Source organism: Stegodyphus dumicola, chromosome 10, assembly GCF_044657685.1.
Source record: "Stegodyphus dumicola isolate Sdum_Otavi_A_Nest chromosome 10, ASM4465768v1".
Taxonomy (NCBI): Eukaryota; Metazoa; Arthropoda; class Arachnida; order Araneae; family Eresidae; genus Stegodyphus; species Stegodyphus dumicola.
The window spans coordinates 169,641,588-169,669,432 of NC_140777.1; the positions used below are offsets into that span (position 1 = coordinate 169,641,588).

The window sequence follows — 27,845 nt, forward strand, 5'->3', positions numbered from 1 at the left end:
TTATAGTATGTTTAATATTCATTTTCCAGGATGATGGATCAAATGAAACCATTGTTTAATTTCCCCCAAATCTCGTAGTTTATCTGACTGCATTTCTTCTTTTGGAGTTATGTGAAAATTTAAAATCCTGTGTCTGCAGCATTTTTGAAGCGTTAACTCTGAATTTTCTTCCTCGAAAAGGAATCGCAGTTGAAACACGTTTGATATTTGTTGGCTCCTTAGGCTTCAGTCACAGACATTTTAATGATTTTTAAAATCAGTGTTAGTTATTACCGACGGTTTAGAACATATTCCAAATATTGATCATCATATAAACTCATATTAAACCCTAGTATATTTTTTGCTCCCATGTACGAAGCAGGAAGTATTGTAATCCCGAAAATTTCCAGGTATCATATTTCAACGAAAATATCTATACAACTATACGTACGGCCAGAATAAAGGGCTCTCTTTTCCGAAACGAATTGTCAAATGGATTTTAAATGAATTCAGAAGACATTTTTTTCGTGTATCTCGTATAACTCAAAAAGGAGTAGCCGTAGAACATTGGAATTTTATGTATTGTACATGGGACTGCTATAACATCTAACTGTGCACATCCCTTTTCTTTGAAGTCGGCCGCACTTAACGTATGTAAATATATACAGATATATATGTATAGTCCCCCTCTGTTACCCGGCTCAGTGAGCTCCCTTTTTTATTCTTATATGTTGGTAAATTGTGCGTTTTTTGCTTTAAAAATGACTTAATTATGTTGTTCTTATGTTCTGGTTGAGTATTTTATACCTTCAGTTAAACTGCATGCAATAGTTGTAGAAATATCAATAATTTAAAAGTTTAAGTGGTGCTAGGACTAACGAAGCCACCATTATTTACATTTGTGACTCTCAGTAGAATAGTGAATTAAGTCAATTGCTACATCAATTTCAGTGACTTTTTTGCCAGTGGTATCAAAATTCAATTTTCAGTTTGGTCTGAAAATTTTCTTATCTTACCTGTTTTTGCTTAGAAATTTAAATTTTAATTGTAAAAATTGTTTTCTTAACTGTATTTGGTATTTTAAGTTTTTCTGTACTTCACAATTTTTAATGAAGATGTTTTGACTTTTTTCACATTTTTGCTTTGCCGCGAAGTGAGAACTGAATTGATTGAATGAGAAATATATCTTTAATAAAATTCAAGGAAAAAAATTTAAATGAAGTGCAACAAAAAGTATGCATATTTTAATGGCCGGTACAAGGAAGTCATGCGGTGTCTGCATTAGATATTTGGGTATTGAATAAAGCTAATTGGAATCATACGCATTACAAAATTGAAGAAAGTAAGCAAGGAAAACGTTTTAATCAAACGAAAAATATATGTTGATATAAAGCGGTAAAAATGCACTAGGTTGCACGATATTCTGTCATTTTAAACGTAAATGTGCTAAGATCCGTGTTTTAATGTTGTCACCTAATGACAATAAATGCAGTATAAAATCATAGCACTTTGATAAACAATACAAACAGTCTCATATTTCTAAAATGCATTTCAAAATAAATACCAAAGCATTCTTCCTCTAGCTAACTTCCCAATAGTTTGATATAATTTAATCCAAGAGTATCTCTTAACCTGTATGTTCGCTGACAGTATGGAATTTATCAGTCCGGTTTGCATATACCGTATAAGTTTATGCCTACGTTTTTAATAGAAGCATAAGCAATGCGCAGACCTGTGTTTTAGTGGTGCTGCCATCTAGTGACACTACAAAGTAAAACAACAACTAGTCTAAGAAACATTCTACCGCTGACATCCGTCCAAATGCAATCTAACTTTCGTGAGAAAAATTACCTGAAAACACTGTTTAAAGTATGAGCTGTCACTATACGAGCTGTATGTTTAAGTTTCAAATATAAACAAATATGGCCGCTATTGTAAAAAATTAGGCTTAGCCGCAGTTAAACAACTTTTAAATTGTTGATAATTCTACAAATATTGTGTGCAGATTAACTAAAGGCATAAAAACATTAACCGGAAGATAAGAACAACATAATTCAATCATTTTTAAAGCAAAAAATCTGATGTGTACACCACATGACTTCTTGTACGGAATATTAAATTATACGCATTTTTTTCTTGAATTTCATTTAAATTGATTGGATTGAATTAAATCTACTTCGTCGGCAGCGCATAAACCACAATAGAATAAATGCACTCTTTAAAATTCACTATATTTGTTTACTATAACGACACGCTGAATGCACAAAATTTATATCATTTGAAGAATTATCGTTGCCACATGTTCTATTCAAATACTATAATAAAGCTAAACCGATGTATGAAAGAAATTAAGCAAACAAAACAGAAAAGAAACATTTTTTCACAGACGATTTAGTATTTCTCATTCAATTTTTTCAGTTCTCACTTCGCGACAATGCAAAAATACATAAAAACTCAAAATATCTGCATTAAAAATTACGAACTAAATCTTAAACACTTATTTCCTCGAAAAAATTCCAGAAAGGATTAAGCATGATTTAATTCGCAATAATAAATGAAGGCGTTAGTTTTTGTGTTGCGAAGCTTAGTCTCTCTAGATGGCAACAAATCTACAATTCTGCTGTTTCAAATGTAAACAAATATGTCCGCCATGTTATTTAAAACTTAACCGCACTTAAACAGCTTTTAAATTGTTGATAATTGTACAAATATTGCTTCCAGAATTACGAAAGGCATAAAAACATTAAACGGAAGATAAGAACAACATAATTCAATCATTTTTAAAGCAAAAAACGTACAATTTACAAACATATAAGAGTAAAGAAACTGAGATCACTGAGCCGGGTAACAGAGTGGATATACATATAAATATATTTATATACGTTTGGTGCGGCCGATTGCAACCAAAATACGAGGTGTACATCTACATGTTATAGCAGTCCTATATACAAAATTTCAACGTTCTGAGGCTACTCGTTTTTGAGTTATGCGAGATACGTACGTACGCACGTACATATATACGTTCGTACAGACGCCACAAAAAATTCTCTTCAGAATTCCTTTTAAAGCAGTTTTATAATTTTTTGGAGGAAAAGAGTCTTTTATTTTGTCCTTACATACAGATATCACGCAAAAACATCGTTAAATTGCATTCGATAGCGGTCAAAATGGATATTTTCGTTGAAATATGCTGCCTGAAACTTTTCGCGATTACAATACTTCCTTTTTACTTCGTACAAGGAAGTAAAAATGCACAATTTACCAACATATAAGAATAAAAAACTGAGCTCACGGAGCCGTGTAACAGAGTGGGTATATGTACATATATATATATTTACTTTTGGGGGCGGCCGATTGCTACCACAAAGGGAGGTGCACAACTGCATCTTATAACTGTCCTACATACGAAATTTCAACGTTCTGAGGGGACACGTTTTTGAGTTATGCGAGATACATTGGCACGTACATACTTAAACACGTACAGACGCCACGCAGAAATCTCTTCTGAATCCATTTTAAATCAGTTTTACAATTTTTTTTTGGGGGGGGGAAGATTCCTTTGTTCTATTCTTAGGTACAGATGTCACACAAAAAATTCGGTAAATTGCATTCGATAGCGGTCAAAATATATATTGTCTTTGAAATATAGTATACCTGGAATTTTTGGTGATTACAATACTTCCTTTACTTCGTAAAGAACAAATCTGATGTGTACACCACATGACTTCCTTGCACAGAATATTAAATTATACGCATTTTTTCTTGCATTTCATTTAAACTTATTGGATTGAATTAAATCTGGATCATCGATACCGCATAAACCATAGTAGAATAAATGCACTCTTTAAAATTCACTTTATTTGTTTACCATAGCGACACTCTGGCGCTAGGTTCACTTAACAGCTTTACATTTCGCCGATATTATAACTCAGAATGCATATAAATTTATATCATTTGAAGAATTACCTAATCATTGGCACATGTTCTATTCAAATACTATAATAAATCTAGAACGATGTATTAAAAAAAATAAGCAAACAAAATAAAAAAGAAACAGTTTTTCACAGACGATTCAGTATTTCTCATTTAATTAATTCAGTTCTCACTTCCCGAGAAGGCAAAAATACATAAATCTCAAAATATCTATATTAAAAATTACGAAGTAAATCTGAAACACTTATTTCCTCGAATAACTTCCAGAATGGATTAAGCATGATTTAATTCGCAATAATAAAAGAAGGCATTATCTTTGTGGTTGCGAAGCTTAGTTTCACTAAACTGGCAACAAATCCGCTATTTTGCCAAGTTTGAAATGTAAACAATTATGTCCGCCATCGCAAAATTCATGACGCTTAGCTGCAATTAAACAACTTTTAAATTGTTGACAACTCCACAAATATTGCATGCAGATTTCCTAAAGACATAAAAATCTTAACCGGAGGATAAGAACAATATAATTCAATCATTTTTAAAGCAAAAAATGCACAATTTACAAACATATAAGAATAAAGAAACTGAGCTCACGGAGCCGCGTAACAGAGTATATATTTATATACTTTTGGTGTCTGCCGATTGCAACCAAAATACGAGGTGCACATCTACATGTTATAGCAGTCCTACATAAAAAATTTCAACGTTCTGAGGCTACTCGCTTTGAGTTCTGCAAGATACGTACGTACGCCCAAACACCAAGAAAAATTCTCTTCAGAATTCATTTTAAATTAATTTTATCATTTTTTGGCGGGAAAGGAGTCCTTTATTCTGTCCTTACTTGCGGATTTCAGGCAAAAACATCATTAAATTGCATTGGATAGCGATCAAAATCGATATTTTCGTTGAAATATAATACCCGAAATTTTTCGCAATTACAATATTTCCTTTTTACTTCGTACAAGGAAGTGGTGGTGTGGTGTATTTAATTACAGCAAAGCACACTAGGGCTATCTGCCTAAGGGGAGGGATGCCTTCGTGGAGGACTTTCTAAGGGAAACTGGCTCGTATACACGTTACACATGGGGAAAACCACGAAAACACCCATGCAGCCAGCCCGTTCGCGGGATTCGAACATCGGACCGAACTACCAGTGTTCAGCGATTTTACCTCTCGGCCGCTAGTGGGCTCGTACAAGGAAGTAAAAAGATGAATTTATGAAAGTACTGAATATGGAGATTTTTTTAGTTTGCATTACCAAATCCTCTGCAAAACAATTTTACAGAGTTTGTATGCATTCGCGAACTTCAAACAATAATCATTTGAATATCCGCTTCTGCGACTGTTCGTGAAACACCTGGCATCTTCGAAAGGGTGTGCTAATTACTTGATAGACGCTACCATGCTTGTTCTGATGTTGGTGGTGGCCCATATAAGCGCTTACTGTAAAGTTATGTGAATAAAGAGTTCCCCCCCCCTCAGCATTTCTTGTTTTTCCGCCTACACTTTTCATTTCCGACCTACGGGGTACTGCTATACAAAAATGTTTTTTTATATGTGTTTTACCTATTCCTAAAACGTGGCTCACGAATTCAGGGATATTCTGTTTTAATATTTATTTAAAAAGTTTAAATATTTTACTGATCTAATTCTACGTTTAACTAAAAATAAGGAATTTTCCCCTAATTTTAGATAACAAAATGATGTAATTTTATAAGCCCTCTCTCATTGCTTAATACTACTTTATAGTTATTAATGGCAAATTTTAGGAGAATATTTCCTCACATCACTGATTTAGTTTGCAATTTTCCTCATCCTGTTTTCATCATCCTGTCCTCATCCTGACAGAGTTAAAGAAAACACATTTTCCATCAGTCATTATGTCAAAAACGGTTTAACTCTGAAGCTCAATTTTTAATAAAAGCAAGAGATGCATACATACTTAGTCTTTAACAAACAGAAAAATATGACGCCAGTCATCATTATTAACTAAAAATAAGTATTGCGTAAAAATTCTACACAGCGAAATTCTGTCAAGGAGGACCACAATTTAAACTGTAAACAAAAGTTTTAGATTTAATTATAAATTAAACAAAGCAAAATAAACTTTCATCACAGTTAATGTGTTTTTCCTAAATCAGACAAATCTTTCATAATATGCCAGCGTAATAGATTACGTGTATTTGCAGAATATTCTTTATTCTGAAAGTGAGGAAAAGTATGAATTTCTCAGTACAGGTCAAACATACGTATTTAACTGAATACATATGTGAGTACCATTTTAAAATATTGGGCCGAGCAGATAGTTGAACGGTTTTTGATGATAAATGCAAATGAAGTTGTACAAGAGCATAAGCAAATTTCACATAAGCACTGTTTTGTTCTATGACTTTTTGTCATCTCTCTGGCAGTTGGAAAATTCCAGTAATTGAGTTGCTGTTTGACATTCTTCAAAGAAATAAACTCCAGGTCATTCAAAAAATTTTGAAGTGATCTGAAGAGATGAAAATCGGACAGGGCAAGGTCTGGTGAATATGACACAAAACATCTCAACTGTGCTGAGTAACTTTTTCTGGTATCCATCGAAATGGAGGATGGAGCATAGTCATGTTAAGTTGGATGAGAACACCTCGAAAATTGGTCAGTCCTGAGCACTTTGCTTCGATTTTTGCTTTTAAAACTGCCACTTAAGAACAGTATGTTTCTAAATATATTGTCTAATTTTGTGGCAACAGTTGTTAGTTTGCATATACAAAGCATTACTTTTTGGCTATGCTCGATGGTACAAAGAGGTTCTTCTGGCTTAACCCGTGATCTTTTTCTTGTAACACTATTCTATAATATTCACTTCTAAAATCCAGTAATTAGTAGTTCCAAAAAAAGAATTATTTATTTTTTTCAGCAAAGAATCACATGCTAAAACTCGAAACAGCATATTCTGCTGGGTTAAGGTATCGGGTACCCATACACCTTGGCAGCTTGCATACTAAACGTTCTTCAACTGATCATTCCTGTACTCTAAGAAATAGTCAGACTATCTAATAGTTCTGTATAACATGGATTTTCAACGATGGCTCCTTTTAGTACTTTACACTAGATGAGCATCTGAACGGATATCGTATTCGAAGTTGAAATTTTGATGCCGAAAACTTCTCAAACAGCTTTCAAAGTGTCATCAGAAAGAGCTCTTTGTCCATATGTAGCACAAATTTTACGAACAGTCTGATTAGCATTTTACGTTTTTTTTTTTTTTTTTTTTTTTGAATAAAAGAGCATAACATGAATGAAAGTGAACTTCTGAATTATTCATTCTTAGCACTGCATTGAGAAAAGAATTGCACAACAATACATACAAGAATAAAGCAAACATGATCAGACAAGACCGTATTTAAATACCACTTGAATTAAGATCGCTTCTTATCAGTGGTAACAAAATAATTAGAAGAAAGTGCACTTTGAATTGAAAAGCCGAACCATAGGACTTTCCGTAGAATGACCCAATAGTGCATATTACCCAATAGTCGATGCAGATTACTTCACTTTTAAGCAACGAACAAATAAAGCTAGTTGTCACTAATAATCTCACTGATAGTATTTTTTATAAATTAAGTCATATATAATTCTTTTCTCCCATTAACCGGCACGGTATTTTTAAAACATGGGCTAACCATAAGTTAATAACACAAACGTCATGTGTATAGTGCTATTGTTTACATCAACAGAAAAAAACTGTGGCAAAAACTGTCATATAACTAATATAATAAAAAGTACTTTTTCTTATTTTTGTTTGGGTAAACAGAAACTCTCCTGATCACCTTGACCGCAAATCTCTTGTGGGAAATGAATTTACCTCGTCAATGAACAATAAATTACTCCGAATGTTAACTTGCGTTTTATATATTAAAACAACTTCATTGTTTATTTTAACAGTCGAAACGTTTTGACAACGAATGTTAAATTTAAAATTCCCATGGAATGTTAAATTAGCAAAAAATCTTAAATTATATGCGATTTTAACTATTTTAAGTTAAATGCATTTCTTTTTATTTATGGATTTAGTATTCAGAATAAAAAGTGCATATTATATTTTTTAAATTATTCTTGTAAAATTAATTTAATTGTCTATTGTTTCTTGACGAGAAAAAAGAAACTGTTTTGGAACAGTTGTGGGAAATGTGTTTCTCATTTAACATCTGTTTTTATGATGCTAATTATTAACATGAATTTGGCTGCCAAATCCTATTTTCGGTACTTTAAATCAGTACACATTTCTTTCAACTATAAAGAGAGATAACCCTCCAGTGAATAGTTTGAAATAAATAACCTAACTAATAACCTAATAACTTAATAAAGCGCCCACCAATGAATATTTTAAATACATAACCTAACGTAATCTATAAAGCGCCCACCAGTGAATTATTTGAAATAAGTAACCAAACTTCGTCTGTAAAGCGTCCACCGGTGAATAATGTGAAATAAATAACCTAACTTGATCTAAAAAGAGCCCACCAATGACCGAAGGTGAAATAAATAACCTAATTTATAAAGCGCCCATCAGTGGCCAAGCGATAAAATCGCTGAACATTGGTAGTTTGACCGGGGTTCAAGTCTCAGCGGACAGGTTCGCTGCATCGCCATTGGATCTAGGACTTTTCGCCGTCAAAACTTATTTTACTTTACATGACTGTATTATATCTTGCCGTATTAAATTTATTTAGTTAAGCGTTGCTTGTAATATATATAGTTATTTACAAGTATGAGATGTAAAGAAATTACGCATAGTTAGTTGGAAATTTATGTCAGTATCGAAGAGTACTGGGGCTAAACTTCTGATATAACAGAAATTTGTTATCGATTTTGAAATTATGCGGGCACAATATTTACATAATTCGCCAAACGTTCTTGATATTTTAATCGGTTAGTTCAGAGAAATCACTCATACAAACAGGAAATTCACATTTTTATGAAATCTGAATGGAAAACGGAATGACTTTGGAATCTTGTCAGCACATATATCTCTTAAAATTAATATGTCATGTGTAACTGTGTGTTTGAATAAAACTGTACAGAAAAACAGTTTATATAGTATTTTATACAAAATGTTTATTAAATTAAATGAAAGTATTAAACTAAACAGAGTTATTAATTTAAATCAATTTAATATAATACGACAAGATATAATACAGTCGTGTAAAGAAAACTATGTTTTGACGGCGAAACGGCCCGACGGCGATCCTTTGAAAGCATCCCACAAAGGCAACCCTTCCCTTAGGCAGATAGCCCTCGTGTGCTTTAAAACATTGCAAATAATTAAACAACCTAATCTATAATCTACGCCTACTAAACGTTTAAGTGAGTAAGAATAACCAACACTGATATTTACCGCACTTCGAGTTCACAGTAATAGCTCTAATCTATGCTAAGTTATATACACTGGTTATCATAACTTAAGGAAAAATCACAAAAATAGCGATAACTCCCTCAAAAATACATAACCTAACGTAATCTATAAAACAGTAAAATTTGAATATGTTATAAAGTAAGAGTAGTTGAGTAAAACTGTGATATGCAAATTTGTGGCGCTGCTTTCGGAATACTTAATCTACGAGGAGAATAGAAGTCCATGTTTGAGAGCAAGCCCACATATTTCACTGTGATAGTGACATCAGAAATCTGAGATAGCCAATTCGTAACAATGATCTCCACGCATTATTTGCCTGCAGAACTACGATAGAAAGCCATTGGGAGACTAGCGGCAGGACAAAGTCAAACAGAAGTGGCCAGACGGCTAAATGCGAGTCCTTCTGTGGCTCATAGACTTTGGAGGCAATTTCAAATCACAGATTCGGAACCTAGGAGATTCAGCCAAGGACGGCCAACTGCTACAACGAGCGCCGATGATCGATATTTTACATTATGTGCACGCAGGAATAGAACCGCTTCTCCTAATCTTCTTAGATCCTCCCTTGCTGCAGCCACCGGAAGGTTCGTGTCAACGTCAACTGTACGTAGAAGGCTTCACGAAGGTGGTTTGTATGCGAGGCGACTAGCCATTTGTGTGCCACTCATGTCACGCCATAGGAGGGACCGTTTTCAGTGGGCACGACAACATGTCCACTGGACGCCTGATCAATGGAGGGCGGTTGTCTTTACGGATGAGTTCAGGTTTAGTCTAGAAAGCGATAGTAGGCGTTATTTGATATGGAGAGAACCTAGAACCCGTTATCATCCGTCAAACATCTGTGACGTGAAAGAGATGCATACGGGAGGGGCAGTGTCTGTGTTTGTGGCGGCATCTCTTTGAGTGGACGCACAGACCTCTATGTCTTTCCAAGGGGAACCGTGAACGCTCAGATTTATAGAGATGACATCCTTGATGTTTATGTGCGCCCATATACCGGGGCAATAGGTGATGCTTTCCTGTTACAGGACGACAACGCAAGACCACACAGGGCTGTCATCGTAGATGATTATCTTCAACAGAAAGCAATTATGCGCATGGAGTGCCCAGCTCGATACCCGGACTTGAATCCCATCTAGCACGTTCGGGATGCTTTAGGGAGACGTCTAGCTATTCTCAATCCGTCCCCTCAGACCCTTGTCGCGCTTGCAACTGCTTTGCAAGAGCAATGGCTCTCGCTTCCCATGGAACTGTTAGACCGCATAATTGAAAGCATCACACATCACTGTATGTGCTGTATTGCTTCTAGAGGCGATCATATTCCATATTAAAGATACTTTTCCTATAGCAAACTGACACGTTCGCTTTGTTCATTTTATACATGTGCTAATTTCTATACTACATATTTGTCTGGTAATTTCTTTTTATGTTATTTGATACCTTACTATGTGTTGTATATTGTGGGTAAGTTTTATTAAATTCTACATGTAATTTTTTTCAGTAATCGTGATTTTTGTGATTTTTCCGTAATTTATGATAACCAGTGTATATAAGTTATAAGAAGAAGCCATTTCTGCCAGATAACCTTAAAGCAAAGAACTCAAATCTTTGCCTAAATTAATCAACTCCTTGCTTTTTTTTAAATTTATGGGCAACATTTGCTTCATTATGGATGTAATTAATTTTTTTTCACAGTTTATTACTTCCTCCCGTTCCTGATATTATTGTTTAAATCGACAATTGTGAAATCATATCCAACATTAAAAATTAGAATCATATTGCTGAAAATTCTTACAAAAATTAACAAAATTGTATCCTTTTCTCCTTATCCTTAACAAATCTGAAATGGACACCACCTGATTCCTTGCACGGCATATTAAACTGTACACATTTTTGCTGCATTTCATTTAAACTTAATTCCTGGAATTCCGTTTAGATATATTTCTTATTCAATTAATTCCGCTCTCACATCGTGACAAGGCAAAAAATACATAAAATTCAAACCATCTCCAATAACAATTGTAAAATATAGAAAGACATAAAACACCAAATACACTTAATATAATTAAAAAATAATTTTTATAATTAAAATTAGTTTTTAAGTAAAAACACGCAATTCGGCCAGCGGACAAGAAGGTAAATTTTTCAGTGCACAAAACTGAAAGTTTACTTTTCTTCTCAATCGGCAAAAAGGCATTGAAGGTGCAGAAACTGAATTCACTATTCTACTAAGAGTTTTCAAATGTAAACAAATGGTGGTTTCGTTAGGCTTAGTCGCAGTTAAACAACTTTTAAGTTATGATACAATTACACGCCGAACAAGTACTAATTTAGAAGTCAAACAACAAAAACCTTTAAATGTTGGTAATTCTATAACTATTGCATGCAGATTAACTAAACGCATAAAACCCTTAACTGAAAGATAAGAATAACATAATTCAATCAGTTTTAAAGCAAAAAATGCGCAATCTACCAGCATATAAGAATAAAAATCTTAGCTCATGGCGGTGGGTAGCAGAGTGGATATATATACTTTTGGTGAGGCCGATCGCAACCGAAAAGAGAGATGGACAACTACATGTGATAGCAGTTCCATGTACAAAATTTCAACGTTCTGAGAATTGTCTTTTTTGAGTTATCGGAGATGCAGACATACATATGTACGTACAAACGTCACGAAAAAAATCTCGTCTGAATCCATTTTAAATCCATTTTTGAATCCGTTTTTGGAAGAGGTCTATATATAGTCTTCACGTAGAGATGTCACGCAAAAACATCGTTAAATGGCATTCGATAGCGGTCAAAATGGATATTTTCATTGAAAAAATGATACCCGAAATTTTTCGCGATTACAATACTTCCTTTACTTTCTACAAAGAAGTAAAATGCGCATGAAGAAAAAACTAATTTAATTATTTCTTAACTAAAACGTGTTCCACGTTTTGTTAGAGAGTGAGAATAGAATGTGAGAATAGAAGAAATTTATACACTTACAAAACACTTAATAGCTATTAGCTCTTAATAGTTTTTTCACAGTGTATAAATATGTCTTTGTTGAAGTAAACATAATACATTGGTACCAAGTACATTTGTTATAATTACTGTAAACCTGAACCTTCTTTTCTTTTACTTTCTAGGTCATAAGTTACCTGGGTGGTTTCTTACACAATTTGCACGTGACTACAATTAAAGTTGGACTCTGCACACCATCCTTATGCACTACCGAAGACATCAATAAGCTAGTACAAATTAGTAAGAAAATTTCTCCTTCTTAATTAATTCAATTATTCTGGAACGATAGCTTATTAAATATTTCTCAATTCTGGATTTATTATCTTAATTGTGGGAAATATAAAGCAGCTAAATTGATAATCTGATTATGCAGCAACAAATGAATTATAACAACAAATTGTATCTGCAAGTCAAACCTTTCGGTAAATTCATTTATTAGCTTTTAAAGAATTTATCTTTGTAGCTTTTTTGAAATAATTTTTGCCAAACTACGGTTCCATTTATCTATTCCGCATTCCATTATTATATCTCATAAATTTCCTGTTCCATAATGTTCTTCATTCCATAGTGATTAAATGTTCTATTAAATAGTTCTATGATAACTTTTGAAGCCTGAGAAAATTCTTCCCTTTGAATTATGATTACGTTTTGTTCAAACGTTGGACCCCATAGATAAATATTTAAACCGTATGAAGTAATCTAAATTTTACGTCTGAAAACAATTAATATATTTATCTTTCAAATCCACACCAAAGGAAAACTCGCGCTTTTGAACGCTAGAAAAATCACCAGGGTAAAGTATATGTAATATTGATTGCAGCTTGTAAATTAGGATTAATTTTTCTCTGTCCATCACATTTTCAGGTACAGTACATTTCTGTATACAAACCAGTATGCTGCTACTTTCCATAGTGTATACTGATTTTACTTAAATTACAAAGCTACGCTTTCCAATGTTTCAATTACATTATCTATTTATGTACAATTATAGTTATATATTACATATTTAAAGGTTTTAAGATTTCTGTTTTATGTTATTTGATTTCCATAAGAACTGTCGGTTATTCAAAATCTAAACTTTTGATTACAAAATGTAACAGTTAACGTAAAAGTCGTTATACATAGTTACTACAAAATGACTACAAAATATATGACTACAAATATGACTAGAAAATAATATGAAAAAAAAATTGATGGTAGGCTCTCTCTTAAAGTTAAAAAAGCCACTGACGTTTAATGACATGCGACGGAGGACGGGGGCTCCACCCCTGTACCAATACGGTTAATCGCACTTAAACCATAAAATTCTTTTACAGAAAACTTTACATCTCCATATCACTGAAAAGGAACTTCATGAAAAGCAAGAAGAAACCGGCAAACACAAAGCAATATCAGTATTCTATTCAAGAGCAATATCGCAAAATAATTTTAAATTGAGCTTATATTTAGAATTTCTGATACACAGTCTCACGCGCTGGATATAAAAATGTCTTTTCTGTACAACATTGCCATTGCTCGCTTTTAGTTTGTTAATAAAAAATTCGTTTAAGTTTTACAAAATATGAAATCGTTAATAAAACAAGTTCCAGATTTCAAATTTGGGCTTCCAGATGCCCATATTCGCAGTAGAATTACGTCATTCAAAATTGGATGCTTTAGGTACCTTTATTTATTCACAATGCGAAAAACATACATATATTTATCGGATTTAATTTCTTCAAATATAATACAGGACGATAACAGTTAGTGGCAACAGTTTGAAAAGTGAAAAGGTCATTCAGAGTGATTTGAAGCAAAATCGCAAAACGAAAACAATAGTCCCTCAGTCCTTTTAGACTACACTAGTCCTTTGGACTAAAAATTATAATTCTGACGAGACAAAACAGATTTTATTATTTGATTAATATTAGGCTACAATTAGATTCTATGCTGGCTGCCCAAGTGTAACAAGGAATCGTTTCGCTTTTCCGTTTTTCAAAATGTTTTAAAGCTAAGTTGAGCAGAAATGAAAGTGCTTTAATCTGGCTTAAAACATTTCTTTATACCCGCAAGAAAAAACTCATTTCTTTAATTTCATGGCTTTGATAAGTTTACCTATCAATTCTTGATTCTACACCACTTTAGCTTCCAAAATTTTTATGATTGATGTCGAACGATTTTTCTTTAATGCGTACTGATGGAAACTTGTTTAAGACACGAACAGAATATTACTCATTAAATGATAGATTGACGCAGATAAAAGATTCTGGGAACTCTGGGTCCAACCTTCCCTAAGTTGAGGAGTGCCATTACCTCAGAAAGCGAAAGGAAGTAATTATGTCCCGAATAAACTGGTCTCGTGCTCACTTTAGCTAAGAAGGATGAAAAGGATGATGCTTCTGCGTATCTTTGCTTTTGTATTTTTACTGCTTAATCGCTTTAGCTGTTACCTATCAAAATTCATTTTTTGTTCAGTTAACCAGAATTACTGAAAAGAAAATTTTATCCTGTTTTTAGCATTATTTGGTATTGCGCAAAAATTTTAAAAAAATCAATTCTCCTCATTTCTCACGATTATTCCAGTACAAAATGAAGTGTACGACATACATTGAAACTGATAAGATGGAAAAAGAAAGAGATGTTCTTGTTAATACGACGAGTCTCTTTCCGTGAAAGCATCACATAACAAACTGGGCTTTCTAGAGCAGCGATCGTCAACTCTTAGAACTTCACGGATCACTACATATATAATTTTATATTTGGCGGACACTAATACGAATTAAAAAAAAGTAAATACATTTATACAATAATAATAAGCAAACTTTTATTTTATTAATGTGAAATGCACCCATTAAAGGTAACAAGATAGGTATAGAATAACTATTTAAAAAAATAAAAAATTTAAGTATTATATATTTTAGTGTGATATTTAATAATAACAATTAAAACACTAGTAACATCTCACTGATACACGTATTTCGTTCACATTGAAAAGTTAAATGAAAAGTACAAAAATCTTACATTCTTGTACAGAAAACTTTACATTTCCATTTCACTGAAAAAGAATTTCACGAAAAGCAAGAACAAACCGGCAAACGCAAAACTATATCAGTAAACTGAAGGTGTTATGCCGCCAATGTTTAATTATTGTAAACATAATAATCATCGCTTACTCAGCAATGGCGCCATGGATCAACAGTTAGACAAAACAAAAACGGAAACTTCCAGGAATGCAATTATAAACAAGAATGCGGATGGTTTTCATAAAATTTCATCAAGTTGCCTATAGACACGGAGGAAAACCTGTGTTATTAACGACTACAATAGCATATATTTGTAATTCAAAAGGAAAGAGAATTCTAGTTCGCGGTATTATTGATAACAGCAGCATATCCATGGATGCCAACTCTCACTTTCAAATGTCGCTATATACACCTGCAAAAGTAGCTAAAAAGCCGCTAAATTCAGAAGGAATTTCGCTAAAGGTACTAGCTAAAATTTTAAAAAGTATAACCCATATTCAATAATAAGTTTTGTTACTCGTCATTTTTTAAACTGAATATTCATAAAATATAAACAATGTCCCAATTTTTCTGCGGACCATCAAAATGTTTTCATGGACCACCGGTTGACGACCGCTGTTCTAGAGCTATCTCCTTTCATCCTTTCTTAGTTTCTTAGAGGCATTTGGCTCTGCTTGGGACTCATGGGATCATTATGATCCCCAATTTTTGAGGTTCTTCTTGCACATTCTGATTGCTTATGTCAAGTACGTCACTTACTTCTAGTCTTTATAAATGAGAATTAAACAATGGAATATTTAAATGGTGTTTCTAGAAGTCCCTGAGTGTTAATTCTGTGCCAGACATTTCCTAAAATCCCCTTTCACAATCATTTGTTGCCCACTTGAGAGTTCATAATTCAAAATATCATTCGTCACGTGATGTATTTATTTTGGGTTCAGATAATTTGATCGTGAACCGATCATTTGTTCGTGTTGAGAGACGCTCGTGATTCGAAGTTCCACTGTATTTAGAAACAGGTGCCATCAAATACATGATACTAAAAAAACGATGGTTAAAAGCTACATGTTTTTAACTTATGATCCTAGATTTAGTCTTATGATTTCGAAATTTCTTAAAATATAAAACACATTTTATGGGAAACTTCTGGATGTGAGGATCTGTAAATGCAAAAAATTATTTTTATAAAGTCTTTGTAGACCACAAAGCCCAGTTAGTAAAGTACCATTATACTTAAATAAGTTACGGAGAGAGGTTCCTTATTTTTATGTAAAGCAACTCATAAGAATATTAGTATTTAATTCATTCACGGTGCAGGTATTAATTTAATAACAAGGGCTATGTTATCCAATCTGTAACCCTTAATCACCAAAGCCAGCTACTTTTGTTCCAGTTTCTCCCTGTATCTGATAAAAACTGCTCCAAATCTTTAAGCAGTTGGCACTGACAAGTGTTATAAGTCAATAAATTTGTTCTTGAGTATCTCAATAGATTTTACACTTAAAGGATAAAAGGTCTTTGCATTTAATTTATTAAAGCATAATAATCATATTACTAACTGAGCAGTTTGAATTGCAAGGACCATTTGAAAAGTTATTTTCATGTTTGCAGAATCTCTGCTTGCTAAGGTTGTTTTCGATTTTGAGAAACTTTGTAAATGAAAATACACGTTTTAAGATCAATATTTAAAAAAATGAAATTTATATGATGATATCATTATTATTACTGCTATTATTAGTAATAATAGTAGCTGTAATAATAAATTATGCTGTATTTTGTGATGCTAATAATAAATTACATTTTATTTTGCATGCACTAATCTTACATTTTTGCACCAGTTCCAGAGAAACTGTCAATTCCATGGAAGTTTGATGTTAGCCGCTGCGAGATACGAGAGCCGGTGAATTTCACAACTTCTCAATTCATCTCATTGTAAGTATGAATGTTGAAATTAATTAACAAAGGTTTAAATATAACATACAAGTATGAAGCGAGAGAAAAGTGTTAGTCTTTACTATGATATACGGAAATTTTCACATAAATTTTTAATAATAAAATATTCCTCTCTGTTATTATTCTCCGATAAAAAATAACTAAGAAACATAACAAAATAATTCTGATTAGTGTGAAAGGATACCATAATAAGAAAAATAAGATTAAAAATTAAAATTAAAAAAAAATTACATTAGAAATTAATCCACCATAATATAAGAATTTAGATTACGGCAGAGCTTTCTGGGTATTTCTTACTTAAATATACTCGTTCTTGAAAGTTTTTCCCTGAAAACTTAATACATTTAAATTTCTAATCACATATGTTTCCTCTACTGGCTGTCGAAAGGGACAATTCTCAGAACCCGCACATTTCCACGAAACCTAGGTAGCTAGGTTATTTTCTCTTACTACAAAGACTTGAACGCCAAACAGTAATTGACTATCGCTCAGATTGGGATCACGTGATCCTTCAGAAGCAGAACTTTCGTCTGATTGGTTGATCTCTACCCGGGACAGAGCAGCAGCCGAAACATTATTAATCGGCGAGGTTTCAAAAAATCCCGCGTAGCCGGTGCATTGTTACCGTAGCTAAGCGGGAATTCGCTTCCAGCAAAGTTCTTTTTTCTAGGAATCCTCCCGTTTAAACCAGTGCTGCAAGAATCTCGTTTCTCAGAAAAGTCCCCTCTAGCAGGGACCGTCGCCAGATGTGATAACCCCTTAACATTGCTCATTTGCAAGACATCAAAATAGCAAATGAAATCATTCGTGCTATACTATTTTACTTGTTCAGCCACTACCATTAGACTGCTGATTAATTAAGGGAAATATAGTAGTTTTATACGTAAAATGAAATATTGAAGTTTATTTCCTTTAACGTCAACTTAATGTGAAATTTTAAAAAAATGACGTAACTGTTATTTTACTTCTCATGGTAATGGTTATATCTCGTTTCTTCCGTTCCCTTGTCAGAAAAAAGCATAGCCTCATTTCAGTTTAAAATCTTAGATCCATGAACATAAAGGAATAAAATAGGCGTAAGTCATTAAGGAATGTAATTTTTATTACAATCAATGTATTTAGAGACAAATGTAGAGACTATGATTAACTTGAAGTTTTAGAAATTGTAGAGTCATTAGGTTATTTCGAAGCAGGAGAGATGAAAAATGAGCAATGCCCTCGCCGGAACTCGAGCCACGGACGCGCCGAGCGTGCTGACCACAACACCACGAAAGCATGCGGGAGAAATACTTTATATACTTCCCCTTTTAAAGAGCGACTGGGGATTTGGGGACCCAGTCTCCAAATCCTGGTAGTGGAGAATCATCATCCACCACTTTTTTTTAGTTCGGGCGCCACTGTAAAGTTATTAGATTAGTTCGAAACAGGAGAGATGAAAAATAAGCAATGGCCTCGCCGGGACTCGAACCACGGACCTCTCGAATACGCGTCGAGCGTGCTGACCAGTACACCACGAGCTCTGATGAAGATTGCATAATTATCACGGAAATTTGATGTAAAATAATATACAAAGAATTTTTATATAACGAAAGGAACAGGACTAAGAATGCACTATCTGGTACATTAAATTACATTAAAATGCTGTCTCAACATCTTAGAACTTATCTTACGCTTAGAGAAAACTACGAAATGTTTCGACATATATATTTCAACAACTAAAAGGTGCTAAGAAAATATAGACAGTATAAATATAGTTACCAAACTGAAAACAAATCACAGATAATACTCTACGAGTTTACTTTAATTTTCTAACAGTTATTTTTATTTTGCTTACGCCTTTCCTTTACTTTCTCGTTTATCCACCTACATTTCTCTGCCAGAATGAGTTTTCAGATTCACGTTTTATATAAATGAGGTAGAAACGGTGTTTAAACTGAAGTCTGGCTAACTTCAGGCTAACTAGAAGAGGGTAGAAGAGTGAAAAGATCGTGTTCTACCTTCCGGCCACGTTGTTGCTAATAGCTATACTGTTACTACTATAATCGCACTACTACTATATTGTCCGTGTTGTTACGTGCCTGCTAATATCCGCCGGTGATCTTGAATAAGGGCCGACACTGTTAATTAATTATGTGCAGCTTCGACTGATTTTATTTTAGTTAGTATCAGAAGTATTTATTTTAGTAGTAGTATTAGTTTCTTATCTCCTAGTTTGAGTTAAAGCTCAAGTGAAGGCTTATTGTAAGACCGAGAAGGGGACCATCCGTTCATTTATTTTGAGTTGGAATAAAGAGTAAATTTAACTCTTCTTTGGATTGGTTACTGACTAAAACTCTGCGACAAGTCTCTACACAATTCTTCAATATTCTAGCCCTCAAGAACGTCCAAATTAGCTAGAATATTACAATACAAACATAGTTATAATTAATGTTCTGTGCATTACAGTACGTAATAGAAACATTCCTACATTAAAATTGCTTGCGAAGAAAATAAATGCATAAGCTTTCAGCTCTACCTGTATGATACGTTTTCTGACATTAAAGAAATAGTAGAAATGTTTTCTTTTTCTAGCTTTGAATGGAATTTTAAAATGGAGAAAAAGTGATGCCACATAGAGTTAAAGGAACAGAATAAAATTTTCTTCTCTAACGTTATGCTTCTTCATTCCAAAACTCCAGACTTAATTATGGCATCGATATGAACCATGAAATAGTTGGATATGGGTATCAGAGAACGTTAGAGTTCTCTACCCAGAAAATATCACTAGGGACAGCGCACTTCGCACTTTAATACAAAAGGAATTAATACTTACAGTATATCGTTCTTTCGACCATTTCGTTCTTATTTTGAACAAAAGACGTTTAAACGAAGAAGTTTGGGTTTCTTCGATCAAATAGAGATTTTTCTTACACCACAATCACTTTACTTGTTTAATTTCTCAAACTATAATTCCGTTGTTATCTCTTTTCGAAACGCTTTAAAATTTCCAGATCATTCAAGTTACGCATCAAAGTGTTGCGATGACCAATCTATGATATTTATAAAAGGAATTTTAACCTTCCTCACTGCGCATTCTCTTGGTGTAAGTGATAGCAAGTCCAGCTAGCCAGTTGGAAGATCAGAAGTTCAAACTCTGCAAGAACATAGCTGATTTGTTCTTTTTTCCGGCACTGAAAATTTGAATATTCCCTAATAGCCGAAAAGCTTTATAGGTAGGGAGCAAGTGTGCGTTACTTCGATAAATGTTGTTTCGAAGATATCTACGTATTCAAATAAAACTGTTCCATAAGCACTTTCTGTCAACTTTTCAAACATAGGAGTACAGCCTATAGCTTATCATGAAAATAAATCACACTGACGATTAAAATTTTTATATTGAAAAAGAAAGTTAAGTTGAGCTTCAAGCCTTAAGCAAGTCATGTAAGTTTGAAATCCTTGTTTCAAACAAATACGTTTCTGAAATGTTAACTGGAAAAAAAAAAAAAAAAAAAAAAAAAAAAAAAAAAAAATTAGGAAATTGTCTGAATAAATGCTGGTCATTCACACATATGATGTTGCATTTGCTGGTTTATGAACCCGTTTTGGCCTTGGAGTAGAATGAATTATTAATCTGAAAACCCTGTATTAACATTAAGCGAACAGAAAAATAAAAAAGAGAATTTAAAACAATTTGCACAATTTTTTTTCTTTTTCAAATGTTTGCGGGAGGGTTTAATTAAAATCGCTAGTGTATAAAAACTGAAAAACTTCTCAACGAAAAGAATTCTTGAACGTCAGGTGATTGGATACATATGTTCTAGCACAAATGAATCTTGATTTGAAATTTTTAGCTATGCTTATCTGCATGGCATAGGGCATATGAAAGTTGAAGTCGAGAAAGAACTAGCAGATTGTGTGAAGTACTCAAATTCAAAAGTACAAAATAAACATAGTAAAAGTACATGAGGGCTGTAAACATAATTTCCATCCCTGTTTTGATAAACAGGTTATAAAATTTAAAAGCTTTCTTATCTTGTTCCCATCCTGAGAACCTCTTAATAGGACTACCATATCGGAGGATCTTAAGTACCTCCGACCTGCCAAAACACTATGGTAACAAATGTCTGTCTCTTATCCAGAATTTGAACTTAATATGGGTTCTTGAATAGCCAGTTGTCGCTGATTGTGAACGCACAAGTCTTGCTAATACCATTCGCTAACCATCATGCTAACCGGACAGTAAAATGTTAGTGAGTGCCGTCTTAACACAATAAGCGGGTGTGCCTTGAATCAGAGATTCTGAAGCGAAAACGATATAGTAAAATATAAAAACACATTATGGTTTCTTCAGCCACTCGCCGCTTTAAGGTGTGTGATATTTTCATTCGGTATCATAATCCATCTTGTTTTGAAATTTTTAATCATAGCTGCATTATTTTAGCTCGGTATTTGAATATTCACTCAACAAATAATGACAGGTAAATTAATTTCATACAGTCACTACTATATGCGAAAATTAGTATGCTTTTGAGCTAAATTTAGAACTTAAAGCCTTTGCATTAAACAACTTCTAAGGACATTTTTAGCGATTAATCCTCAATCTTTTTTCTTTTTTTCCGGTAATCCGTCAATGGTTAGAGACAGACAAAAATTTTACTATAATGAGCAAGTGCCCAAATGTTAATCTTAAAGTGAACTTCTAAGCAATAGAGCACGGAATTTATTTTATCTAAGGAAGAACAAGGAAAACATTTTTATAATAAAAACGTGTGTAATTCACGGCCTTGTCGGGGTCTTTAAGGAAGCGTGCATTTACAAAATCTTGCAGTTTTAATGATAAATACCCATACCATTTAAATAAACAGACAGTTATATAAAAGTTACAATGCATTTTCTCCTTTTTGGAATGAATGTTAATTTTGTGGAAATGAGTAAACTCAATTATTGCAGCATATAAATTGGAAATTATGTTATTTTTCTTTTCTGCGTATCATGCATTTATATCGTCTTTGTTGTGATAAAGACGATATAAATGCATGAATACAAAAAGAGCGATTTCCTAACGAAATGATGGCATACTTCACAAGTGTTTTATGTAGAGCCACATTCAAAATGCTTTTCATTATAGCAATAATGCAAAACCGTTACTTATATATATATAATATGATATTTATAGATCTCCCAAGCATTGCATTTCTTACAATACTGAAGATTTTATCAAATTTTATCATATGTATGTAATAAAAAAGGAAGTGCTTTGCAATATTGATGGTGTAGAACATAAAAGGTTGAATCCGTAATGAAGAACAAGAATGTTGATGGAGTAAGAATGCTGAAATGCCAATCCACAATGAATAGAATACTGGCACCCGAGGCAGATTAAATCTTCATTTCATTTCAGTTGACATGTTGCGGCCACAAACAAATTGGCACATTATTTGCGCCTATTTCAAAATGTTTACATTTTTTTATAACTTTAGTAAGAAGGAAACAGCAGACCAGTTAAGCCGAAGAGTAATAAGACACTATATTATTTATGTTAGTGCCCTTGCAGGGGACACAGACACACACACACATATATATATATATATGTTAGCCAGTATGTTTTCAGTAAGCATGAAGTATGCGATCAAATGCTTTTAGTTATTTGGTTATATGTTAGATGGCGGCACTAAAATTCTTTGTTTTTTTAATCATTTCATTTTCCCGCCATTTCATTGAACTTTCAAATTTAAAAGCAGTGTTTTAGTGATGTCATTTTAGAAATTAATGTCCAGTTAAAAGTAGTAGGTTGAATACTACGCGGTTACCATCTTTTTGCTTAGAAACAACCGATCACACTTTCAGTAATGCTCGCAAATGTATTAATTTTACTGCATCATTGTCTTAAAAAACAGCGTACTTTAATAATAAATTCTTATTTTATTAATATACACTCTTTTGCAAAAAAATCGAAGCCCCCGTGAAGGAAGTGGTTGTTTTTGATGAAATTGAATCTGTATATAGCTGATACACAGATAATAAACTAAAATCAAGGTCATAGTACCTGCTCACGGCTCACTATCACCCACTGAGTGTTCAAATTGGTAGTTAGTCGAACCAACAATGACGGCAATGCATGCTTGAATTCGTCGAGGCAATGGGTGGTAGAGTTTCCTAATGTCATCCTGCGACACATTCTGCCAAGCATTCATCAGTTGTCCCTCCAGATCAGCGATATTTTGTGGTGCCCGAATTTGGCGGCCTACCATGTTCCACACATGTTCCATTGGTGAAAGGTCTGGTGACCTTGCTGGCAAGGAAGAGTATAGACCGCATGGAGACAGTCCAGAGATATGCGAGCGGTATCTGGCCTGGCATTATCTTGTTGAAAAATGGCCCCAGGATTACGTGCCATGAACTGTAATGCAACCGGCCGCAGGATGGTATCAACATACCGTTGTGCTGTTGAAGATGTACGGAGGAGGACTAAAGATGACCTGCTGTCATAAGAAACAATGCTCCACACCATCACACTAAGGGTTATAGTTGTATGCCTTTGCAAAACAAAGACTGATTGAAACCGCTGGCCCCGTCCTCTTCAGACACGAAGACGGTGGTCATCTGCTTCAATAGTGAACCGGAATTCATCGCTGAACACTATACGATGCTTGTCTGATGGCAGCCATGATGATCGACTGCGACACTACTCCAGACTACTCCGCCCATGTTGTGGGGTCAGAGGCAGACGTCTTAAAGGCCTCTGCTAGCGTAACCCCACCTCAGAGACAAGCGCCATGAGATGGTGGAAGGTACCACAAGAGGTATAGACGTGGCTGTAGTGGGCTGAATAGTCGACAATGATATCGTTGGGGCGGTCCGGGCCTGGCGAACAGTCATCCTATCTTGCCTCGCATTTGTGCTCCTTGGCCTTCCAGAGTCTTCATTTCGTCGGCGGTTTTCTTTTTGCAACCATTGCTGCCAACAGTTTTACACAGCAGTGTCTCTGTACGCTGCAGGTGGCGGCCTATTGCTCGGTATGACCACCCAGCTTCACGTAACTCTACAATGCGACCACGTTCGAAGTCGTTTAGTTATCTATAAGATCTTCGATATCGTCGTAAGGGCATCTTTAGTTGCTTCTTTATGGAATTACAATGGCAGCAACAAAAAAAGCTAAAATTTCCGTCTCTGTTACTGGTTTTATACTTTGCGAATTGCGCACTAGAAATGCGCGCTATGATTCCAATTCCTATTCATTTGCCTTGAAACTTTGACCATTTGCATGTTCGATCAAGATGTTTTTGCATACCAAATTTCGTCACTGTCGCAAAAGTCCTTCTTGGTGTTTCGAATTTTTTGCAAAAGAGTGCATTTAGAAACAATTTTTTAAAATAATTTTCAGATTTGATCAGTTAAAGCTCAAGAATAAATAACAAAAGTTCTAAAAAATCTTTTATGATTTTGCCTGTGTAGCTATTAGCAAAAATTATTTAACATTCATTATATAGCATTCATTTAAAAAAAATAATTGCTCTGTTTATTTTCCTCGTTTGCTATCATTATTTCATTTTTATTTCCATAATTTCATCCGATATGTAGAATATTTCATAACGGGTTTTTCAATTTTTGCGTCACAGACATTAAAGAAAGAAAATTAATGAGTTGCAAACATAAAAATGATTTATAATTTCGTAACTTTACCTCATAATCCTCATTTTCAGATATAATTACAAAATGCTATGTATAGTTTTTAAAATAAACATGATAATACGAAACACTACAAAGATGAAATTAGTTTGCCAAAGTTTTTTCGACAGGGTTATAAATTTTAAATCCTTTTCTTTTGAAAGGAAAGGAGGAGGTTAAAACTGCAAACGTTTTTTAAAAACAATAAGTTATTTTCTTGTTATTAAACAGGTTAAGTTCTTTTGCCAGATTTATGGGATTCAACCTAAATATTTGATAAATATTCAGCAGGTAATGTCCTGTGTCCCGCAGGAGGTAAAAGGTGATAACGCGCGTACTCTTTCTCGAAGTCACGTTGTTGCTGTTTGAAACGAGACTCATCTAGATCTTTCTTGCTGAGGAATTCGACATCTTCTTCAGTTACAAAAACGGTATATTTTAATGCAGAATTATATTTTAATTTTCTCTGAAATAAGTTGATGATTTTACAAATTAGAGTAAATAGAGATAAGCAGTAATTTGAGTAGTATGAAGAAATTCTTAAAGAATATGAGGTGGTTACTGACGATTGCAAAAATCAAAATGCTTTTAAAATGATCTAAAGTTCTTTGATCGATGTCTTATGGGATTACGAGACTGTATGAAAAAAAAATTAAAAAAGCTTCATTCGCAGCAAATAATAGAAGAGTTATGATAAAATTTGCATCCAATAATACCATATTTGTTTTAAATTTAAAATGAAGGTGTTTACGTTTCATTTCTTACCACTTTCCAGCAGGTCAAGCCATGCACTGACACCATGCAAAACTGGGTTCTAAGAAAAAAATTCTAAGATTTTAAAATATGTCTTCAATGAGCATATAGTGATGATTAATAAACACAGAAATTTGAATCATTTAATAGATGTTTCTGTTCATGAAAGAACGATTTGATCTGATATATATATATATATATATATATATATATATATGTAAGAAAAGGAATGTAAAAGTTTTATTTTGTGAAATTCTGTGATAACAAGAACCTTCTCTGAAGAATTATGATTATGTGAACTCTCAAACAAAATGACTTTCGGACTAAAATGCAGAAAAATTCAATAGGACTCTAAAAATTAATATTTATAAATTATACTTTACAGGATCAAAATTTTATAATTTATGTTTTTTTTTCATTTGCTAATGCTTTAACCCCCTTTTTTTTAAAGGCTTGTCTGTCGCTACGCCTTTTTCTTCTTGAAGGGGGGATATGTAAGAAAAGGAGTATGTAAAAGATTAAATTAGCAGCGTAAATTAATTTCCCTTCTCTATTCTAAAAATAGTAACCTCTCTCTTCACTGCGTCATTTCGAGAAAAATTCATGCCGTATGACTCTTATATAATTCTGATGATGTAAACGGAACTAAAGCTCTTAACAGCCAATAATAATTTTACAGCAATATTAACCATCCAATCAGAATGCTTTGAGAACCAAAACTCGGTCTGACTTGAGGTTTCATCCTGAACATTACGCACTTGCTTTCTATGCTTTGGCCTGGCTGCACAGCAGACTGTCTGCGCTTTCTTTCTTATTGCAAATTTATCTAAAATGTAAAATCTCTTGGAATAGGCACAATTAATGTGCCAACTTGATTGTCGCCGCAACATGTTTGCTAAAATAGGAATAGACAATTCACATCCATGCCTTCTCCGGGTACGCTGAACCAATTTTTCGCAGCTTCCGTATTTGATTCTGGGGAAAGGTACAATAAGTTCTTCTATACTTTGTTACTATGATTTCGTCTATACTTTGTTAAGTTTTCCTCTCTTCTCACTGCATGCCTTCGTGGTGTAATTGAAAAGCACGTCCGGCTAGCTGCCGGAAGTTCGAATCCCGCATCCCGCCTATGGCACTGCACATTTTTCAGATCTCCTGCTCCAAACTAAAATGTTAAATGGTCTTTAAAACTGTAATTTTTTTTTTTTTTTTTTTATCGGAAGGCAGATTAGTCTGAAATAGTAGAAAATGACCATAAACAGCGCATGTAAAGCCCAAAACTCACTTTTTTCATTAGGCTAAAAAATTTATACTTGGCATGATTCTCACATATCTGTCATAAAATTACATTTAGATGCATTTTATAAAAATACCAATTTTGGGAAATTCATCAAAGGAATACTTACTTGTGCTATACATACGCTTATTTTCATTCCAGATACGTGATTGGAATCTTAGCTGCCTTGATAATAACGGGCACAATAGTCAGCTATGTATGGTCATCTGAAGAAATGGAAAGAAGTAATAGTGTCAAATGTAAGACTATACTTTTTTTTTATTACCGTTTCAAGATAATATCTTGCAAAATATATTGCGCATTTCGTCTTATATATCTGTAAAAGAATCATTTCTGTCTTTATGCTTTTAGATGCATTAAATGTGATACAGGTTACTCCTATAAAGAAGATATTTGTATTAACATATTCATATTATTTTATTTAATTATTTTGATACTTGTATTAACATATTCCTATTACTTATTTATTTAATTATTATTATTATAAGAGCCCTTTTTTGCCTGCCACTAGAAGGATATGTAGTCCACTATAACATTCGCATCCGTTACAATAAAATAAATATATAATTAGCTATCAGTTTAATAACAAATTCTTTTTTTCTGTATTATTAAATTGTTCTTTTAATTTAAAATTTTGTTCATTACCGTGTTCTGAACGTATCTAAAATTTTACTGATAGCAAAAATTTTATTTTATACGTAATGTTTCCAGTTTTATGCATAAAATGTTAAAGACAGTGTGTTTTATTTCCTTTTACGAAATTTCTTTTTGTAAAAATGACTTTCTTATAGCATGTGTATTTCTTTTTTACTGTAACTGATCTACATTTTAAGAAACTAGGCGAGACTTAAGTAATTTCCATAAGCTGTTA

The 27,845-nt window shown here is 33.4% G+C and overlaps 1 protein-coding gene across 1 annotated transcript in view; it reads left to right on the forward strand.

The window, feature by feature from the left end:
- The window catches only part of LOC118204548 (nose resistant to fluoxetine protein 6-like), a 131,334-nt gene that overhangs the window by 71,560 nt on the left and 31,929 nt on the right, over positions 1-27,845 (forward strand). The window contains exons 3-5 of the mRNA XM_085825860.1: positions 12,448-12,562; positions 17,163-17,256; positions 27,116-27,213. Of these exons, the coding sequence (XP_085681986.1) occupies positions 12,448-12,562; positions 17,163-17,256; positions 27,116-27,213 (307 nt within the window). The remainder of the gene's footprint in view (positions 1-12,447; positions 12,563-17,162; positions 17,257-27,115; positions 27,214-27,845) is intronic.